This window comes from Diachasma alloeum, unplaced genomic scaffold (assembly GCF_001412515.2).
Source record: "Diachasma alloeum isolate Michigan unplaced genomic scaffold, Dall2.0 Dall_scaffold_00711, whole genome shotgun sequence".
NCBI lineage: Eukaryota > Metazoa > Arthropoda > Insecta > Hymenoptera > Braconidae > Diachasma > Diachasma alloeum.
Genome location: NW_021680842.1, coordinates 198,359 through 221,352, shown reverse-complemented (window position 1 = coordinate 221,352; position 22,994 = coordinate 198,359). Strand labels below are relative to the sequence as shown.

At 35.4% G+C, this 22,994-nt stretch overlaps 1 protein-coding gene across 1 annotated transcript in view; it reads right to left on the bottom strand.

Annotated features, from left to right (window-relative positions):
• LOC107044310 (zinc finger protein 395) overlaps positions 1 to 22,994 on the bottom strand; it is an 83,215-nt gene that overhangs the window by 1,833 nt on the left and 58,388 nt on the right. The window contains exons 6-7 of the mRNA XM_015266137.2: positions 4,223 to 4,320; positions 1,112 to 1,397 (exon numbers count right to left, since the gene is read on the bottom strand). Coding sequence (XP_015121623.1) covers positions 1,112 to 1,397; positions 4,223 to 4,320 — 384 coding nt within the window. The remainder of the gene's footprint in view (positions 1 to 1,111; positions 1,398 to 4,222; positions 4,321 to 22,994) is intronic.

Below are 22,994 nucleotides of genomic sequence, written 5' to 3'. Positions count from 1 at the left end.
TTTTAGCGGACAATTGATTGTTTATAAATGAATTATAGAAAATGCTCGTAATTTTTAAAAATTGCAATTTTTAAATTATTTCCGCAATTTTTCTTCAAAAGTAAAGTTTCTAATTGTTTTTTAGGTTTTTAAATGTTTTCTAACGGTTCAATATTGAGATTAAAATTCAGACTTGCAAAGTTTAAATAATAAAATCATTGTAAAATGTCCGAAAATTTAGGGTCAAATGGGGCTGAAATGAAACCTCTGATGTTTGATTGCAAAAGTAGAAAAGCATTTTACTGAAGAAAAAATAGCTAAAGTATTTGGATGTCCTTAAAATGGAATTTTTTCATGTTCAAGGAAGATTCTGTTATTTTTTAGACCCATAGAGAAACATGAAATCGACATTTTTGATAGCTAAGAAAAATTTTTTGCAGTAACTTCGACGAAACGGAATGAATTAACAGCTCAAATTTTCCAATTTTTTTGTTTGATTTTCTGGACGAAAAAATAAAAATAGAATGAAAAAAACTTCAAAAATTTGAGCCAAGCAAATTCTATAGAAAGTATCTCAAGAGAATAAGCTGCATAAAAAATCGAGTGTTATTGACGTTTTCTATCAAATATTTTCTATTGAACAATACAATTCTCTAGCGAATTCACTAGGTTTTTGTATTGAATTTTTTCCTGTGCGCAATTTAAGTTCGAGAATGTTCTTTATTGAAAAACCCCAAAGTTCTCATTTTATAAACCCAAAAGTTCTGCAGCCCAAAGAAATGCCTATTTGTCACCTGAAAATTTCCTCGAAATAAGAGGAAATGCGCCTTAATCCAAGTTCAATCATCCCAGATCTCAATAAAATGTCTGAAAACTCGACCGTTTTATAATTTTTAGGAAAAATTGTCTTAGAATAAGTGCAAAGTTTCCTATTTCTTCTCTGCACTCCCATTTTTGCATTCACCTCAAGAAGTAATAATTCTAAAAAAGGGGCAAATGTCAAGAGAAGTTCCTTGAAGACGAGAAATTTCTTTCAGAATAACTCGTTAAGAAGACGATTGCATAATTATGCAGATGTCATCTCACTACTGACAGCTTCCATATAATTTCTTAGAACGTAACAAATAATTACCCCTGTGGGAGATGATGGACACAGTGTGAAGGACTGCTCCTCATTCCTTATTTTCAGAAGCGATGTTTGTGGAGCTCTGACAGCAGGTGTTTCGATAACCTTAACAACTTTGGCTTCTGCTTCCAATGCAAGTTGCTTCTGATACTCAGGGTCCTCGTGCGGTGGCCTTGCCATGTCTCGGTGAGACATTGTTGGTGGTGAACTCACGTACTCAATGACCTTTATCACATCGAAGTAGAACTCCTCTTCCTGGACGGTGCACGCAACTTCAGCTGGTATTGGTGGACTGTAACAGATGTAATCAAAAGTTTAGTTTTCCCCTGAGAGTTACAGAGTTTCGCTCGGTTCAGTTCAACAATCTGATGTCCATCACAGCTTCATAATAATAAACGAAAAAGAGACAAGTGGGAAATTGCTCTTGCATTGTGTATAGTATAATTATTTTTGCTAATAAATTAGTAATATGTTTCCAAATGTTTATTTCGCACAATATTTCCTTGTATTACGCATAATTCATTGTTTATTTCATTTTATTAAATTGAATAAGATCTCTGTTTAACTAATTATGTCAGATTTTCAACGTAGTTGAATGTTATCAGCATCAATCTTCTTATTATCCCTTTTCTTCTATACAACCGATTGTTTTTTTTACAGCTCTATCTCTCCCCTCAGCCCTTCGATAAAATGTTAGTAAAATTTGCCACGATTGTCTACGTAATTTTTATTTACACTTTATACTTTTATGCTTGCGTGAAAAGTGAACAGAACACATCGCAGATCGAACACCCCTCGAACTTTCATCCCCCAAGAATGAGCAATTTCCCAATTTTTCTAGACTGCATTGATACTAATTAGCACGCGTCACCAGGTGTGCTCGCCACACTCCAAGTAAGGTCATGGTCAGTGGCCTTCCCTTCGTGACCTCCCCTCCGTGCTCTGAACGCGTTTCGATATGATTAGTAGCTGATTCAGCAGATGATGTGGGCTCTCCAAAATTCCTCAGGGCTATTGATTTTTATTTGTCAATTGGTTTTTTTCTTCCATTCGGATGGATCATAAGAGTCCTATGAGTGTTATATGAGGTCATTCGGAAAGTATCTGAGGTCACATGATGTCATAATGGGCTCATATGGGATGATACAGGGTCATATGGGGCCATATGAGGATCGCATGGGGTTATACGGGAGTCATATGGAGGTCATATGTGGCAATATGAGGGTCATATGGGCTCATATGGGGTCGTATCAATCGATATGGGTTCATGAGGTTCATATAGGGTTATATGGAGGTCATATGGAGTCATATATGGTGTTATGGGGTACTACAAGGGTCACATCAGCTCGTACAAGAGTCATAGGGGGTCATACGAGATTATATGGAGTGATATGCAGTCATGTGGGCTTATATAGGGTCATGTGGAGCCACAGATGTCACATGAAGCCAGATGGGGTCATATGGGGATTCTATGGGCTCATAAACGGGTATATGGAGGTCATATGTGGCAATATGAGGGTCATGTGGGCTTATATAGGGTCATGTGGAGTCACATAGATGTCACTATTCAAAACAATAAACAATAAGAGTAATGAATTTCAAAAATAGAGAATCCATTCGGAAGCATATCGCTAATTTGTGTTTATGAGTGTTATATGAGGTCATTCGGAAGGTATCTGAGGTCATATGGTGTCATAATGGGCTCATATGGGATGATACAGGGTTATATGGGGCCATATGAGGATCGCATGGGGTTATACGGGAGTCATATGGAGGTCATATGCGGCAATATGAGGGTCATATGGGCTCATACGGGGTTGTATGAATCGATATGGGTTCATGAGGTTCATATAGGGTTATATGGAGGTCATATGGAGTCAAATATGGTGTCATGGGGTCCTACAAGGATCACATCAGCTCGTACAAGAGTCATAGGGGGTCATACGAGATTATATGGAGTGATATGCAGTCATGTGGGCTTATATAGGGTCATGTGGAGCCACAGATGTCACATGGAGCCAGATGGGGTCATCCTTTGCAAGGATGTATCATGCAAAAATAATAATTATTTTGACTTTTAAGATTTTCACGTCTGATCCTTGGGATAGTTACATTCAACTCTCTGTACAGATATTTGTTGGTAAAAATTATGAAATAACGGGTAATTTTATGACGAAAATTATTCAAGAAAAAGTTATTGTCACCACTGAGTCCCGCTGCCACCTATTGTCCTGTTTTATGACCAATAGATGGCGATTAGAACAAACCTCGACCTGCCTGCATTATCACATAATCTACGATTCCATACTTTTTTTTTGACAGACTCATTTAAAAAGCGACTTTAAGTTTCTAGTAAGAAAACTTAAAGTTGTCAACAGTGGAAAGCCCAAGTGATTTGAAGAATTCTCATGTTTCTGCTGTGCAAAAATTTTGAATGAAACTTGCAATTTCGTGTTTAGAATAATTTTGAATAATCTTGAAAATATGTATTTTGTATTGTATAACTTTTTTTTCAAGACAAATAAACCAAAAAACACTTGAAAAATTTTGTCTCTTTGAAAATGATTATCAAGTGACAGTTGTAGTGAAATTTCAGAAAGTTTTATCTTTGAAAATTCACGATTTGATGAAAAAATCCCAATGAGCACAGTGAATTTAATATTGCTATAACTCTTTTTTTCTTAGAAAAATAAACCAAAAACACGAAAAATTTTGTCTAAATTTTCGATAAACTCTGGAAGTTTCTGTCAAGTGACATTTCTTGCGAAACTTCAAAAAAATTTATCTTTGAAAAATCACAATTTGATGAAAAAATCAATGAAAACAGTAAATTTTAGCTCAATTATTCCATAAAAATGAATAGAAATCAAGAAAATTCAGGTAAATATATTCTAAAATTTTTAATTAATTAAAAATTCCACATCATTCGGAGAATTCTCATGTTCCTGCTGCTCAAAAATTTTCAGTGGACCTTGCAATTTCACGTTTATCTCCCCACTCCTACGACTGGATCAAATCAATATCGCTCTCCTATAGACTGTCCACAAGATTTCAAAATTTCATCCAACAATGAAACTCGACTGTTTCGAATAAAACCCAAAAATAATGTTTACTTACTTATGAACATTACGTATGTGTGCCACCATCTGTTCAACCGTTTCCCTGACCTCACCGCATTTCCTCCAGGAGCATTGGAACATAGGATGTATATTAGGCTGCAACAAAAACGAAAAAAAATCAATAACAAATTACAGCTTTTGAGGATTTTATCAACGCTGGTTTAAAAATTTATCATTAAAAAGTTGTCTTGCATATTGTTTTCTTCTTGACATCTTCTGTTTTATTTATTTTTTACTTAAGATTATTCATAATATTATTATAATTAAGAACTCGAAAAATGACGATGTAAACATGTGGGAGACGGCGGGGCAATATGGACACTAGAATTAAATAATGAGCTGAATTGGATCAAATCTACTGTTCCAACTTCATTTGAAGTTTATAAAAACGATCACATTGTCATAAGACTGCGTCATAGGAGTTGTAAGATAAAGCCAAAACGGGGTAAAATGGACACTTCGATTTCTTCCTCAATTTTTTATGTTTCAACGATGTTATTCAATTTCTGAAACACTAGTCACGACTGCGATTTTCAAACTGAAAAAAAAACTCATTTTTGACTTTTGTCGTGGGGGGTGGTAAACCAAATTTTTCCTTGCTCATTTATCCTCCCCTCCTCCCATTGTTTTATGGTGATTTCTTTTGTAAGTCGAAAAGTAGCCATTTTACAAATTTCGCAAATGGACAAAAGGTCAGTTGGGTAGGGCGTGCAACTGTTCATTGAAAAAGAGAAATCATTTCAAAGTTATTTCAGTAGTAAAACAGGAAATCCAAAGCTACTCTACATTTCAAACTTCAATGCAAAATTTAATAGAGTTAAAGTTTATTTGTTAATATCTCTTCCAACTCTAATTTCTCTCTATAAAAAGATATCGACAGCATTCTGTTGGAAAATGTCTGTTGAAAATTTTCTCGATTAAAAGTTGAATAGAATCAACTTTTTCCAGTGTCCATTTTACCCCACTCTTGAATAATTTTTCGGTTGTGAACATTGCCAAGAAGCAATTCCAAAAATTCGATTATTGAAAATTTTGTGAGCGATCATTTCAGCCCATCCTATATGGATTTATCAGAAGTCCATATTTCCCAATGAAACAATTTTCAAAAATTTGAATTTCGAAAAAAAAAATTGTTTTTCGCAAATTTTTTCACTGCATTTTCCCCACCTTCCCCTATATATAAAAATGATGATATAAACATGTTATATATCACATATATTTTAGTCTTTTTGTAACTCTTTTTTTAGCAGAATAAACCGAATAATTTGAATGCTATAAATAAAAAAAATCGAGTCTGCGGTCAGTCGTAATCTCTCATCTGTCGAACCATTGAACCTCTCTCAGCCCTAAAGTTCGAATTTGATGAGATTCAAATAACAATGCGAAAGAAAAATGTACGTAACGATCATCAATACCATCCCTTCCCGGTTTCACGTCATTAAATCCTCGAAAATTAATCCGGAACAAATTAGTCCTAGTCAAAAAATCCTGCAAAAAATGATCCTAAACAATTCAATCCTGCAAACAAATCCTATACAAATAATCCCAGTGCAAAAAACTCAGCAACAAAATTTTCCGCAAAAAAATCGGAAAAATGGGAAAAACAATGCGACGTAAAATACTTAACAAATTACAATCATTTATTTATGCTGATATCAACCCATGAAAAATGTTGTAAAACCTCAAATCTCAGAACAAACATGAAACTCAGCAGTCATGAAATATTGAAATAATTGTCCGAATTGTATCGTCAAACTTAATTAACAAAAAAAACAAACATGAAAAACCAATGACATCATCAAAAAAAATTGTGTTCAGACAACTTAAATTGTTGAAAGCAACACGTGCACAATTCAATAATTAATATTTAGATTTACTAGTTTTATTATTATTTATTTTTTATTTAGATTTATTAGTATTAGAGACAAACGAATAAACAACGACAACAGCCAATGCGTCACACAGATACGTCCGGTATTTACACACAAATTAGACAAGAATTCATTTCCTGGAAAAATAAAAATGAGAGGAAAAAGAACAAATCGTCATGTACAAGAAACAATTGCCACTATTCTAGAATACAATTTCCTTCAACTGAAAGTGGACATTCAAAATATTTAACCCAGAGTTATCATTATTTTTTGAAATTGGTAGCAATATAATCATTAGAAAATCTCAGGATCAAATCATCCCGAATCATTTTGTTCAGGATTATATTGCATCAGGATTAATTTGAGTAGGATCATTTTGCAGGATTAAATTGTCGCAGATAATTTTGACCAGGATTATATGGCGTGACACCTCCCCGCCCCTTAATTCCCCAAATTCGCCATAAAATGCGAGCGCAAAGGGCCTCAAAGAGTGATGAAAATCGATGATAGCAAAACACAACAATTCAATAATTAATATTTAGATTTACTAGTTTTATTATTATTTATTTTTTATTTAGATTTATTAGTATTAGAGACAAACGAATAAACAACGACAACAGCCAATGCGTCACACAGATACGTCCGGTATTTACACACAAATTAGACAAGAATTCATTTCCTGGAAAAATAAAAATGAGAGGAAAAAGAACAAATCGTCATGTACAAGAAACAATTGCCACTATTCTAGAATACAATTTCCTTCAACTGAAAGTGGACATTCAAAATATTTAACCCAGAGTTATCATTATTTTTTGAAATTGGTAGCAATATAATCATTAAAAAATCTCAGGATCAAATCATCCCGAATCATTTTGTTCAGGATTATATTGCATCAGGATTAATTTGAGTAGGATCATTTTGCAGGATTAAATTGTCGCAGATAATTTTGATCAGGATTATATGGCGTGACACCTCCCGACCCCTTAATTCCCCAAATTCGCCATAAAATGCGAGCGCAAAGGGCCTCCCAGAGTGATGAAAATCGATGATAGCAAAACACAACAGCAGTGAACAAGAGTAAGCGTGGGTTTTCCACCGGCGTGCGCACACTTCTTTGTTTACATCGAGAGCACGCCGGCATTACTCTCCTCCCTACTACGCGTTATGATGCACAACAAAGAGTCATGACTCAAACGGTCACGTGGTTGTATCGATCCCGTAGATTTATATCAATCCCGAATTCCGCGAATTGCGATTTGTTTCGTTATTCTGACTGTAAAAATGGCCTAAAAATAATATCAGCCCCGGCATTCCTAAATTTTTGCGGTGAGCCTTCATCGCCTTTCTTCTCTTTCTCTCTCTCCCTCTCTCTTTTTTTATACAGCCGGTTGTGCTGCGCACTGGGGTCAGGGACCTTCCATGCCGGCTGGTAGGCCGACCGGAGACTCCCCCCCCCTCTGGCCCCTCTCCCGCCCAACCCCTCATCCTTGCTCCTTCGATCCACCTTAAACTCCGAGCATAAGGTCAGTTTCGTTCGACTCATTTATTTTTCTCCTTCGAAAAGGAAAATTAAAAGCAATGAAATGTAAATAATCGAAAGTTGCATTCATAACAACCCCGTGTTGACCGCCCAACTGTCCCTGCTACCTCGACACAGACAGGTATAAGAGGTTGTGTGAACCTGACCAAGTGACAGGGTTGCCACTTTGTTCTGTTCTCTTACTGTTCAAGTTCCCCCGGATTTCGATTCCCCTTCCAACGTTGCCGATTATTTTTTATTTTTCAACTTTTAACGATAGCCATGAAATTCCGGTTGAATAAACAAACTTCATTGTTGAGGATATTCAAGTATCTTTTACAGTTTGGTGGAGATCGCCTTGTAGATTCAACCGTTTTCAGTCATTATATTTGTCAATTGAATTGCGAGAGAAAAATCGGAAAACAATCGTTAACATTCGGCGTCATTCAAACTGCATTTTGCACAGGATTATGTTTTTTTAACCATTCATTGTTTATAAATAAATGATTGAAATTGGTTTAATTTTAGGAAAACTTATTTTTGTGGACATGAAATCGATTTCTGGTAAAATTCTGAAACTGAATAAATTTATGATTCTGAACAAATGATATTTCCATTCGGAAGCACCGGCCAAAGTACTCGGCTATCCTTAAACCGCTGCTCACTAGATAATACCGCTAATTAAAGATCAAAGACCACACGCTACTACCAATTGAATCCAGCTACCACGGGACGCGATAACTCCTCTCAATCTCCCACTCCTCAATCGCCAAATTATCCCAATATCCTATTCTAAAAAGAACATACACTTAAAGTCGATAACTATCGATATCTCGCAAGTCTGTCACGCTTATTCCTCATTGGCTCCAGTCTTCTGAGGCGGCAAATTTAATTCATGATGATTAATTTAATTTTGAGATTTTCAATTATGATTGTTACAATTATAGCGCGCTGTAGCGCGCGTTCGGTCTCGTCTTCAAAAATTTCCCAAACCCCAGCGCCAATTTCTCCTCATTTTCTCCTAAAACCGCTCGCTGCCTAGACAATCCCCCATTAAGAAATCCCAAACTCCTCATAATTTCAAAACAATCATTACGAAACGTGATGAACGAGATAAAAAGTGAAACAAATTTCGACAGAAATTTCATCAGTCCCGAGGGGGGTAAAAAAAAATTTCATGTTTGTTGTTGGTGCCTGTTCACTCGTGTCCCGATAATGTTGCGGAGATTTTCATGTATACACTCGGATTTGTACTTCAACTGCCGGTCGTGGGGGCGGAGGGGTCGAGGGACGGAGCAAGGAGGGGTCGGAGGGGGGGGGGGGGGGGGGCTGTTCCCCCCAACAGGCGGATAGGGGGTAACGCCCGGAGAACCAAAACAAACAGGCGCGCGCGAGTCGGCCGTGTGCTGGCGCGCGTTCGTTCCATGCATTGCGCGTTGATATGGTGTGAGGGTCGGACGTTGACCCTTACTGCCGCCGCACACAAACGCATCTTTTCCTACTGTTGTGAGAGAGATAGAGAGGGGGGGGGGGAGAAGGGACGAGCATAACCGAGGAAAAGAGAACAGAGCGGTCTACATCTCCGTGACTCCTGAAATGTCTGTGTGGCGTTGAAGGGCGTTATGGCGCCGTAAAAATCCCCCTGGGGTGTCCCACCCTATCCTGCCCCCCATCACACGCGTCGAATGTGAAATAGTATATTTCGATACGAGTGGGACGAAATTTTCAGGAATGTGAAGTTGGTTCGAGGGGAAGCCAAGAGCTGCCCAGTCACACGAGCTGAAAATTCCCGTCTCACATGTGTCGAACAATATTGTAATATCCAGAGAAAAGATGAAACACAAATTGATGAAATAATTGGGGCAGTTTATTAACAATTCAGTGGCAGGGTAAGAGGCAGATGTGTATCCAGCAATCACAGCAAAAGAATAGTTGAACATCAGACTTGACCAAATAAGGGATTTTGACCTTCTTGACCCTTGTAACCTTGATGAATCCTGAGACCCTTATGAGCGTAAAGGCCCCGAGGGTCCGCAGGGGTCACAAAGGTCTCGTCCGTTACCCCTTCTTGTAAAATCAAATAGACTTATAATTAAAGAAGGGATTTTGACCCTCTTGACCCTTGCAACCCTGACGGACCCTGAAAACCTTATGACCCTTATGACCTTAAAGACCCCAAGGGTCCGCAGGAGTCACTAACGTCTTCTCCGTTACCCCTTCTTGTAACATCAAATAGACATATAATCAAATAAGGGCTTTTGAGCCTCTTGGCCCTTGTAACCTTGATGGACCCTGAAACCCTTACGACCCTTATGATCCTAAAGGCCCCAAGGGTCCGCAGGGGTCACAAAGGTCTCCTCCGTTACCCCTTCTTGAAACATCAAATAGATTTATAATCAAATAAGGGATTTTGAGCCTCTCGACGCTTGTAACCTTGGTGGACCCTGGGACCCTTATGACCTTAAAGGCCCCAAGGGTCTGTGGGGTCACAAAGGTCCCCTCCGTTACCCCTTCTTCTAAAATCAAGTAGTTATAGTCAAAGCAGGGATTTTGACCCTCTTGACCCTTGTAACCTTGGTTGATCCTGAAAACCTTATGACCCTCACAACTCTAAAAGCCCCAAGGGTCCGCAAAGTCACAAACGTCTTCTCCGTTACCCCTTCTTGTAGCATCAAATAGACATAATCAAATAAGGGCTTTTGAGCCTCTTGACCCTTGTAACCTTGGTTGACCCTGAAACCCTCATGACCCTTATAACTGTAAAAGCCCCAAGGGCCCGCTGGGTCACAAACATCTCCGTTACCCCTTCTTGTAACATCAAAGACTCATAATCAAATAAGGGATTTTGATCCTCTTGGCCCTTGTAACCTTGATATACCCTGAGACCCTTGTGACCCTTATGGCCCTCATGACCTTCAAGGCCTCAAGGGTTTTTCGGGACGAGGTGAACGGTAGCAGCAGATGTCAAAAATATATAAATTTTGTCGGTGGATTTTATTCTTCTTGTGTTCGTACGTAATCTCCTCAAAAAGTGTGGATACAATTGAGGTGGATGGAGATGATGTTTAGGAGTCCCGGCTGCAACAGGGTATAAAACGCATGTGGAAAAGAGGAGGAAAAAAAATGAAGGTGAGTCCGTCCGCGTGACGATGCGCTAGAAACTCGACTCGGGCGAACAAAGCCACAAGGGTGCAGGCGCGCGCGCCGACTCACTGCGTAGTTTCCCACAGACTTGAGGAAAAAGTTGAGAGGCCTAGCGGGAGAAATGGGCAACCGATGTTCAAGGCAACAAAGGAGAAATCTTCGTATGAATACTCCTGGCATTTTATTTTTCATTTTTGCCGGGTTGAGGTGAGGGGAATGGGGGAATCAGCATTGAATGGAGTCAATTTATCGAAATTACTGAGGGAGATTTGCATTGTTTCAGGGGAAAATTGATGGTGATGATTTTATTTCTCTATTCATTATTCAGGTTTAAGGATATTCAAGTATCTTTTACAGTTTGGTATTGATCACACTACTGATTCAACCGTTTTTAATCATCAAATTTGGCGATTGAATTACGTGAGAAAATTTTGAAAAAAATCATGAATATTCGACGTAATTAAAATTACATTTTGCACAGAATCACCTTTTTTTAACATTCGTTGTATAAATAAATCATTGAAATGGGTAAAATGGATTTCTGGTAGAATTCTAAATATGAATGGATTTGATACGATTCCGAACAAATGATTTTTAGGGTTGAAAATTGATTGTTTATAAATTATTTATGAAAAATGCTTGTAAGTTTCAAAAATTACATTTTTCAATTATTTCATCAATCTTCCTCCAAAAGTAAACTTTCTAATTTTCTTCCGATTTTTAAAATTTTTTCTAACGGTTCAATATTGAGATTCAAATCCAGACCTGGAATTTAAATAATAAAATCATTGTAAATGTCCGGAACTGGAGAAAAATAGCTAAAGTGCTTGGACATTCTTAATAAATTGAGAAGAATCTCTGAAATTCCGGGACAATAAAGTTTTTTAATCGAGAATCACTTGATTTTTGCTTCCGAATAGCAACATTGTAATTGTTCAAATTTAATTTTAGGATTTTTTGTGTTATATCAACTTATTATGATCCAAAAAGTCCGAATATGTAATTTTTGTTCGCTAATAAATCGATGGCATTAAATCTTTTTCTCAAATGTAGGTATTGTTCAGCCCCATCCATCGACATTAATTAAAATTTCATCCATATATTATATTTTAGAATTTTTTAATTAAAAAAAAATTGGTTGTCCCACCATAACTCAAAAAAATGTTCTGAATTCATTGAATGATGGCTCAAAAAAATTCTTTGGACGTCTCTTCGGCCGAGTTGGAAGATGAAGACGACAGCTGTAATCGTTGTTTTAATTTTTAGAATAATTTTCAAAAATTTGTCTCTCTATATAATAAAAAAATAAGGGCAAAATTTAAGACGATTTAGGCGACGCAAAAATTCAGGCGACGCCTAAAGGTGGGGGGTCAGGGGGTGGTCGGGGGATGCCCAAGGTCGGGGGGGTTAGAAGGGAGGAGGGTGTCCCAGGGTCAAACGCGGTGGGGGGGCTGACAGTTGGATTGGGGGGGAGCGAGCGAAGCGAGCGGGGGGGCGAAGCCCCCCGGGGTTGGCGAGCGAAGCGAGCAGGGGGCGAAGCCCCCTAGTATTTGATAAAAATTACAATTCCGAGGATATCTTTGGATATCGTGCTCTAAATTCATTCAATGATAGCTGAAAATTTTAGTTTCAAAGCCACTCTGTCGCAGCTAAAAGATCGTTACGGTACCTATAATCGTTGGTTTGATTTTTATAATGATTTTTGTAAATTTAGAATTTTTCGTAAATTGCTCTGAAATTGACTTTCTGATGGTTTCTTCAAATATGATGTTTCAAATTCATTCCATAATATAGAGAGCATCATTCTTCCATTCGATTTATAAAAGAATTTCGAAAATTATTCTCAAAGCATTCAAAAGTTTGTTGATTTTCCATCTTTTGGAAAATTTACTTCCACTGATTATTTGAATAAAAAAAAAGAAAAGTGAAAATTGCTTCAATTATCATTGAAACGACCTACTGCGACTTCACTTTCGTCGAATAAATGGATGGCATAGATATATATTATTTCATATTTGAAATTTCATCAAATATTAAACTAAATTGAGAACATAACACAATTGATTAAAGAAGAAATGTCATTGAATTCAATGACATTTTTTAATAAAGTGCTATTAAATGATGAATTACATCCATAATTTAATAATATAGCAAAAAAAACTATATTATATCAATATAAAAGCCATTTCATATAAAATATTCAAAACATCTACTAAGTGTTAAAAAAATAATTTTTTCTGGAATGAAAATGGAAAATAAACTGCGCCGAAGCCCCTGCCCGCGTGAAATAATTTTTCGGGGGAAAATATTCCGTCGGAATGTGATAGAAAAGTTTTTTTTTTCGGGGGGATGTGGAGGTCGATGACACGTCGGGGCCTGAAACTAAACGAACGACACGAAGGAGCGACAGTGTATATAGTAAAAGGGGGATGGGAGGGATAAAGAGCGAAAAAGAGTGAGTCACGAAGTTGCTACGGGCAGTTACGGGAGAGTAGCAACGATGGGGGTTATATACCTTGGGTTGTATACTTGTCGTTGGGCGAAGGACACACTTCTGAGGGCTCTGTATCCCAAGGCTCCAGTATCCAGCGAGAACTGGAGATCAACCAACTGAGTAAAAGGGGAACAGAGAGACTAAACGAGACTAAAGAGGCCTTGTTTCTCCTCTCTCGTCGAGGGATACATAATAATAGTAAGAGTTTTGCTGGGGATCTTGCGGAGGATTCAACGATCGCGCAATCATTCTTGCGTACAACCATTCATTTATTGGTCTTAAAAATTACGGGGAAAAACGTGTAATTGCGTGTACAAACTCGTCTCAAGTATTATTTTCTCGTGTTTTAGAATTATTGCTGTTTGAAGGAGGAAGGATAACTCTATTTTTTGGGGGCCAGCGCCACCCCAAGGGTGTTGAGCCCCTTTTCCCGTTAGGAAATGAATGATCAATTGCTTATAATCATTCGGAGATTCACATGCCCCAATTTATCAGCTGTTAAATTATCAGATTGCAATGAATGATTTGCTCATGTTCTAATTCCTATGCGCACTGAGTAAGACTTTAATCATAATTACAATTCAATTCCTTCTAGAACACACTTTAGAGCGCGAATTTCTGGAATTCAATGTTTGTTGATACTCCGGTAAAAGTGCGTGCCCACACAGTTATCAATTTTTAGTTAGTTCACACGGTAATTCCATTAATCTGTTGTTCATCTCATCAATATAATTCCGGGCTTAGAATATTGTCTTCTCGTGTTTTCAGCACCAAATTAAAAATTAAAACTTCATTTGGAATATTGAGTCACAACTTTTTTTTATTCATATCAGGAATTTTGTATTTGGATATTAATATTATTTGTTCAAAGTGAAATAATCGATCATCATTTTCACTATATTGCATTCAGATTCTCCTATTCTTAACGTCAAAAATGTGAGATAATCTCATAATTTTAGCTATTAATTCTAATCAACTTTGTTCGAAGAAAACATCAGTAAACGCAATATTAAGAAAATAGAATTATTCTATTTTCCTCTGACCTAAATTATTTGGACAATTATGATTCGTTTATTCATGCTTCATAGAATGGTATTCAATTCTCTTGTGTTTGTAGGCGGGCTTCATGGAAACTCGACGCTAGACGATTGCACTCATGAAAACCGCCTTAAGTACTCCATTCGTTCGAGATAGTGCCCATCATTTTTTTTAGAAAGGATGACATTTCTAAGATTTGGGATTAGGCCAGTAGAAATAAGCGACAAGATCACTTGCTTATAGAATTTCTCACTCGTTAAAGCTTGAAGTAGTGTAACGAGGAAAAATAAATTCGAAATTATTCATCGTTGATCATTTTCCCCGTGAATTCTAACTTTGATGAGTGTAAGAAATTGATCTATCAAATTCTTTCTTCAATTCAGTAGCGAAGTGATAAAAGGAGATAAGTCAATTTTGACTATCGACCAGTTTTCAATGAATATCTCGGAATCTAAGGGAGATAGCAAAATTTTTGTTATAACCTTTTTTGTGGAGCCGATTGAGTGCTACAACAAATGTAATTACGAAAATTTCGCTATCTCCCTTAGATTCGGAAATATTTCTCAAAAACTCAACTTTAAGGTGAGTCGACCTATCTCCGTTTACCACTTCTCTACTGAATTATTTTTTTTAACAATAGTCTCTCGTTTGACTAGCATATTTCGACATAACACGCCATTTCAGGCATGCAAAAACATAAATTGTTTATTGCAAAAGTTTGACACTGACGATAATTTTCATATTGTGCGCAAAATTTTTATTTATTTCTTCCGATTTTTTGACATTTTTTCTAGATTTTAATCTTCTTCCTAACCGCGAAAACTTAATTTCCTGTCAAGTCCCTGCATTATTAGTGCACTTCTAGATTAATTATTATCTGTCCATTGATCACAAACTCAACCAGAATATTTCTATTCATATTAACTTTCGTTTAGCATTTATTTCAGATTTCAATCTTCAAAAATTTTTTTTGATTGTTAATCTTCAAAACTGAAGTTATGTTTCTGCTATTTTAAAATCTCTCAAATCCCTAAGAAAAAATTTGTATCGCAACTTGGAAACAAAAAGTTGTGATACAAAAGTCGAAACATCATTTTTAAAGGTCGAGAAATTAATGTCAAAATTTTGTGAAATTTTCATCATATTTGGGAAAGAATTAGAAAATATTTCGCATCTACATCTCTATGGAATCGGGATCTCAAGGATGAATAACAACGGAGCATAAATTTTCGAACTAGTTGTCGAAAAAGTCAACAAATTTATCTCATGAAAATGTTGTCACTGAAGTGCTGGCGCTCTCAATGAAAATACTACGATAAAAAAAAATAACAGCGTATTTATTCATGCTACCGAGGGAAAATTGATTTTGTTTGTCGTCACATTAATACAAACGCCTCGTCTCCACGAGACCGGCGGTGACATTGGCCGATATAGGGGCAAAAGAGAGACAAAAAGAGAGAGTGACTGGAGGAAAATAAGTATTTATCCTGTTGATGGCGACGATGCCGCTACAAAAACAGCTGTTATCACCGAAAAACCGGCTGTTAATCGTTGTTCGTAGAGACATGAATACTTATCAGTCATATAATGGGTTCACAATCTTTCCGTTCGGGAATAATTGCGCGGATCTCATCATCACCATCATTATCCTCACACCATGAATGAGATTATACTGTTAGGAATTTCCCGAAATTCAGCGAATAGTCACAACTGAAACCTCAATGTTGTGAACTTAAATTCATTTTGCGATGGAATCATTCATAAAATTTTCCACTAATCTTTAACATTCAACGAAATTCATTTTTTTCGTCACCGGACCCGTTGTGAAAATTGAAAATTATGTCCAATTGAATTTTCAGTAGATGTAGAATTCAGAAAAATTGTTGCACCAAAAATTTTGCGTTAATTTTCAAAATTCAATGAAAATGATTTTTTCTTTTGCTAAATGATCATTGATATTTTTACGGCAGTTTGAATTACCCAATTCTAAATTACATTTTTCACAAAATTATAAGTTTTTTAAACATTTGTTGTTTATAAATAAATAATTACAACTGTTTAAACTTTCGGAAATTCTGAATTTTTAAATTCTGAATATGAATAAATTTGGAATGATTCCGAGCAAACGATTTTTATGGCAAAAATTGATTGTTTATAAATTCTTTATAGAAAATACTCGTGATTTTTAAAAACGACAATTTTTAAATTATTTCATCAATCTTTCGCCAAAAATAAACTTTCAATTTTTTTAGATTTTTGAAATGTTTTCTAGCGGTTCAAGTGAGATTCAAATTCCGACCTGCAAAGTTTAAATAATAAAATCATTGTAAAATGTCCGGAAACTTAGGGTTAAATAGGGCTCTGAAATTCAACGAAATTGATTTTTTCTTTTGCTGAACGATTGATATTTTGACAATAGTTCAAATTTCCGAACTCGTGAATCATGAATATTCGGCGTCATCGAAATTACATTTTTGTTTATAAATAAACAATTAAAATTAACCTTATTTTTTTAAACGTGACATCGATTTTTGATAAAATTCTGAATATGAATAAATTTGTTAAGGCACCGAACAAACGATTTTTACAGTGGAAAATTTATTTGTTCATAAATTATTTATAAAAAATGCTTGTAATTTTCGAAAATGACAATTTTTTAATCCTTTCATAGATTTAAAAAATGTTTTCTAGCAGTTCAATGTCGAGATTCAAATTCCGACCTACAATGGTTAAATAACAAAATCATTGTAAAGTATCCGGGAACTCGGGGTTAAATTGGGCTCAAATGAAAGCCCTGCTATTCGACTACAGAAGTAGAAAAGCATTTCGCCGGAGAAAAAATAACCAAAGTGCTCGGATACATGCTTAACACGTGAAAGAATAATTCATCTGTTAGAAATAATTTATTTTCTTTATGAATTTCAGGAATTACGTTGTTCTAAAAAATACTATAATTTTTTAGACACTTTTTCCTTTAATAACAAACAAGATCAATGCGCGCGCTCTTGCGCGCGCTGATCTATTCATTTGTTGAAATGAAGAAATGGAGTTCATTGAATTTCATTTTCTCATGAATACCTTATAAATATTGATAATGAATCAAAGAGAATTCGACTAATGATTGAAGTGAATAGCGAAGTAGAGTAAAAGAATCTATAAAGAATTTTTCATTTTCAATTAATTATCTTCAATTTTTTTAAATAATCGGTCTCCATAAAAGGACAGAATTTATTAATTTTACCGATGATATATATGCATGTGAAATATATATATTATATATATATATATATGAAGTGAAAAAAAAATTTACCACTGAAGAATTTGAAATTATGTCACTGAAGAATTTGAAAATGCCGCGTGTTTTTTTTTGTGAATAACTTCGTGTCACATATTGACCAATCAGAATTAAGGATTATCGGTCAGGCAGTTTCGAGATATTTCGATATAAAATAACTTCACGTTTCTTTCATCTTTAGTAAATAGGATTCCTTGACGAAACGACAAAAAAATTCACGTCAATTAAAATTTTTTTTTTAACATTAAAAACCTGTCTGCAAGGTCAATTAAGGTCAATCTGTAAATTAAATAATAACATGTATGAATGCATATAATTGACCAGATTCCTCAAATTTTTAGTTAAACAATTCTCCGAAAAAATCACCAATATCAATAAAAATGTAGAGTAATTTTCTAACAGTGTACAGGGATGAGTTTCCCCCGGGATTTGAGGATTGAGTCAATGCCTTGGATTTTATTTTTGTTTAGTCTGCACTCTGACCCGTCTTATCGTTCACCGAGACGTATCCCCTGATATCAAGACAAAGGAATATATTTTTCAGCGTTCGTACGACATTATCGACCGTTAGAATCGCCTGTACGTTTGTGTGCGAGCGTCGGAGTCAAGGTCGTGGACTTGCGAATTTTGCAGAGTAGAGAGAGTGGGCGGATTCCACCTACCGTTTTAGCCAATAACAGCTCAGACGTTTTTGGAGGTGGGTGGGTGGTGGTGGCGGTGGGGGGATTGAATCGTTGGGTCGTCTGCAAAGGATCACACGTTACCCTAGGGCAGGACTATCGTTATCATTCATCTAAATTTATTTTCGCCACCGAATCGAGAGCGAGAGAGACGAGTGAATGTTAACGACGAAAAAAAAAAAAAAAAAAAAAAAAAAAAAAAAAAAAAAAAAAAAAAAAAAAAAAAAAAAAAAAAAAAAAAAAAAAAAAAAAAAANTATTCGGATCAGCCATTCTGCCTTCATTCGATTTAGGTCGCGTGAAAGGAGACAAGGAGAGCATTATAAGTATGCCTAGTTGTATGTTTATGTGTAGATAGTTAGTACTATAGTTTAGAGAACCCGAGAGAAAGTCACCTGCAGGCTGTACACGCCTGCCCGTTGCTTTTATGTCGAAACTGTACTTGCGTAACGGCGCATAGGCCGCTTTACTGTGGTCTCGGTGTCTGCGTTCGGGGCCTCAAGGATTCAGGAGATTAGATTGTCGAATGTTGTTTAGTTACTTCAGGTAGCGAGATAAGAGAGCAACAAAATGTAATAATGGTGACGATGAAACAGCAGAAATTTGAATTTAACGGGGGTCACACCGTTAAATCTTTTTTCCAAGTACCGCAAGAATTTCATGGGAAATTTCTGATTTTTTTTTAAATTTCTGAATGTTAAAAAAAGTGTACTGTTAAAAATTTTCCACTGAAATTTCAAGGCGTTTCGTCATTGATAATTTATAATTCCATGGAAAAATCCGTGAGAATTCTAAGTTTCAGTTTAATTGTTCCGGGAAAATTAATGAAAAATCAGGACAATTCAGGGAAAATTGAAAATTCATGTCATTTTGTCGCGGAATATTCATGTTCCACTGAAAATTCAATCAAGTTGTGAAATTTTTGTCGCACTCCCACTGAGAACTCATCAATTTCCGTGAATTCTACTTAAAACTTGAAATTTTATAACCATTTTTTCCTTAAATCCGATTGAATGTCACCTCTCATGAGATTTACTATATCTTCCATGAAATTTCAAAGCATTTCGAGCAGTGTACCACAAGAATTTGATGAGAAATTTAAGAATTTTTTAAAAATTTCTTCTTTATTTAAGACAAAATTGAAATTTCCGGTACGAATCTGGAAAATTTCTGACAAGTAATATTTCCGCTGAAATTTCAAGGAGTTTTGTCATTGAAAATTTATAATTTCATGGAATTATGAATTTCATGTAATTATGAATCCCTTCAAAAAATCCTGGAATTCCAAGAATTTTAAAGGAATTCTCTGAAATATTAATTTTCACTTGAAAATGCATGTAGATTGTGGAATTTCCGTCTTCCTGAATTCTAAAAAAAAAACACTTTACTTAAATGTCCAGAGAAACTTGAAATTTCATCGACTTTTGCCTCTTAAATCGAATTCAAGTGTTTTTCCCGGGAACTTCCGCCAAATTTAAACCCTCGATATTGAACCATTGGAAAACATTTTAAAAATCTGAAGAAAAATTAAAAATATACTTTGGTAAAAATTGATGAAATAATAATTGAAAAGTGCAATTTTTGAAAATAACGAGCATTTCTTATGAATAATTTATAAACAATAAATTTTCCACCATAAAAATCATGTGTTCGGAATCGTAACAAATTTATTCATGTTCAGATTTTCACCAGAAATCGATTTAATGTCTAAAACATGAGGTTTCCGAAAGTTTGAACAATTTCAATTATTTATTTATGAACAACGAATGTTTAAAAAAATAATGATTCTGTGCGGAATATAATTCAATGATGCTGGATATTCATAATTTTTTCAAATTTTTCTCACGCAATTTAATTGACAAATCTGTCTGTACCGAACTGTAAAAGAAACTTGGATATCCCTAAGTCGACTTAGTTCTTAACTGAGTTTTGAAGGAATATCTCCGAATCTAAGGAAGATACCGAAATTTTCGTAATAACATTTTTTGTAGCTCTCAAAACGCTCCGCAAAAAAGGTTATAACAAAAATTTTGCTATCCGCCTCAGCTTCCGAGATATTTATTGAAAACTGACCAATAGTCAAAATCGACTGAAGAAACCGTTTTATCGCTTCGCCACTGAAATCCGTCATGTACTTAAAAAAAAAAATGTGGCCCCCTTAATCTCGAAGTGAAGCGATAAAAATGTTCATTCCAAGGGCCGGACGTTTTCTTTAAACAGAATTGTTATCTGATAACCAAACGTAAATTTATCTTGATAATATCCGAGGGGAGGACACACCCAACGACTTGGCTGTCCACGGATTTCAGGCCACATTTTTTTTTTCCACCGGTGGAATTACCGTTACAGCCAACGGGTTACACCTTTAGTTGAGGAAAGAGGGCGTGAGTAGCCTAGGACAACTTGGTAATACGTAAGACATTATTCTCACTGCGGCTGTTAAATTCATGGATTATTTCATGTGTAAGATTTATTAGCGAATGAGATCCAACACGTGCACACGTAATGTCCTTGACTTTCGCCTGGCGGGCTTCGACCGCAAGCGAAAACTTTAGTGGAATATTTTGCTACGTTAAACCTCGCGCCGTGGGTCGATCGATTCTACCAAGGACGCAACAGTCCCTTCACCCAAGTCCCTACCCAATCATTACAGGGGAGAATTAATTTTTTATTGTTTCAACACTTCGAAAATTTTCAATGAACGTCGGATCATTTATTTTATTCAATAAGTTTGGGTTCTTTGGAGAAAAACATTTGGAGGTAGATTTCGGAGAACGACAAGAGTCATTTGAGAGCGTCCCTAAATCGTCAAGAAAGAAATATTGTTAAGATTTTTTTTTCATCACGCTGTGACGAAAAGTGAACTTTCCGCCACATTGTGATGAAAAATATTGTTCGTAACTCGTGAAAAAATGTTTTTTAGCTCGTGGGATTATATCACTCGCCTTCGGCTCCCACTCGCCAAAAAACACTTTTTTGCACTCGTTACGAAATATACTATTTCATCACTTGTGCGTAAAGTGAAATTTTACGCACGCTCCGCGTTTAATACTCCACGTGCGCAAAATCCGCCTTTTCACACATTGTGATGAAAAATAGGGTTCGACACGCGAGGGAAAAGTATTCTTTGACCCTTGGCAGAACCTCCCACGAGTCAAAATAGTATATTGTGTTACTAGTGCGTAAAGTTCCACTTTTTCACACGCACGCGTAACATATCTTATTTTTTGTGATCAGATGTCGTAGTATACTCAAAACCGTGTCAGAGCGATTTAAAATAATTATTATAAATAATAATAATTAATTATAATTATTATTAATAATTATTTTTTATTTTTTATCATTAAATATTATTAATTAATAATTCATTATCATTATTATTATAATCATTTACACATTTACGAGTAAAAAAATAATAATAATATTGTGGATTTGAATTCAATTTAAGATTAAATCATTGATAAAATTTTGCACTAATCTAAAAACTGATATTGCTTTTTTTGCTAAAGGATCACTGATATTTCAACGGCAGCTTGCAATTTGTTCTTTCACATTTTTCAATAATTTTTAATCTCACATGGTCCTGAAAATTAGAATCCCATTAAATAATTAAGAAATCGACTCATTTGTTAATGATGAAATCACCCAGAGAAATGACGCATTCGAATCAAACAGAACTCCTTATTTGAATTTTTCTTATTCATTCCAACAATTATTCTATTAAAGATCAATAATCTCATAGTTCCCTCAACGGAAATGTTTCAATCATAGGAAATCAATAATTCATCAATTCCAAATGACTACGCTATTAAAATCGAATTACATGTTAACGTAATTAACCGCATTTACAGGTGAGGATAATTTTTTTATTGTTTGAACACTTTGAAAAATTCAATAAACATCGGATCATTTATTTTTTTAATACGTTTGGGTTATTTGGGGAGAAATATTTGAAAGTAGATTTCTGGGGTAGACGAGAGTCATTTAAGAGAATGACTGATTCGTCAGTAAAGGAATAGATAAAAATTGGTAGAAATTTTTTGAAATTCAGATAATAAGTGCAACTACAGCCTCAATGCTGTGGATTTGAATTCAATTCAAGATGAAATTATTCATAAAATTTTCACTAATATAAAAATAAATTTTTTATTCCAAACTATATTGATATTTTAATGGCAGCTTGAGTTTTCGGTCTCATTGTGAAACTTACATTCAACTCAATTGTCGGTAGATTAAGAATTCAGTAGCGAAGTGGCAAAACTGTGTGAGTCAATTTTGACTATTGACCAGTTTTCAATAAATATCTCGGAATCTAAGGGAGATAGTAAAATTGTTGTTATAACCTTTTTTGTAGAGTCGATTGAGAGCTACAACAAATGTAATTAGGAAAATTTCGCTATCTTCGTTACATTCGGAAATATTCCTCAAAAACTCAATTGGGAGATGAGTCGACTTAAACCGGTTTAGGACTTCGCTACTGAATTTAGAAAAATCCTTGTCTTTATTTTCACAATTTCCAGTAATGTCCATTTTCATATGACCTTGAAAATTGGAATCCCATTAAATGATTAAGAAATCAACTCATTCGTTAATGACGAAATCACCCGCAGAAATGACGTATTTGAATCAAACAGAACTCCTATTTGAATTTTTCTCATTCATTCCAACAATCATCCTATTGAAGATCAATAAACTCACAGTCACCTCAACAGAAATGTTTCCATCATATG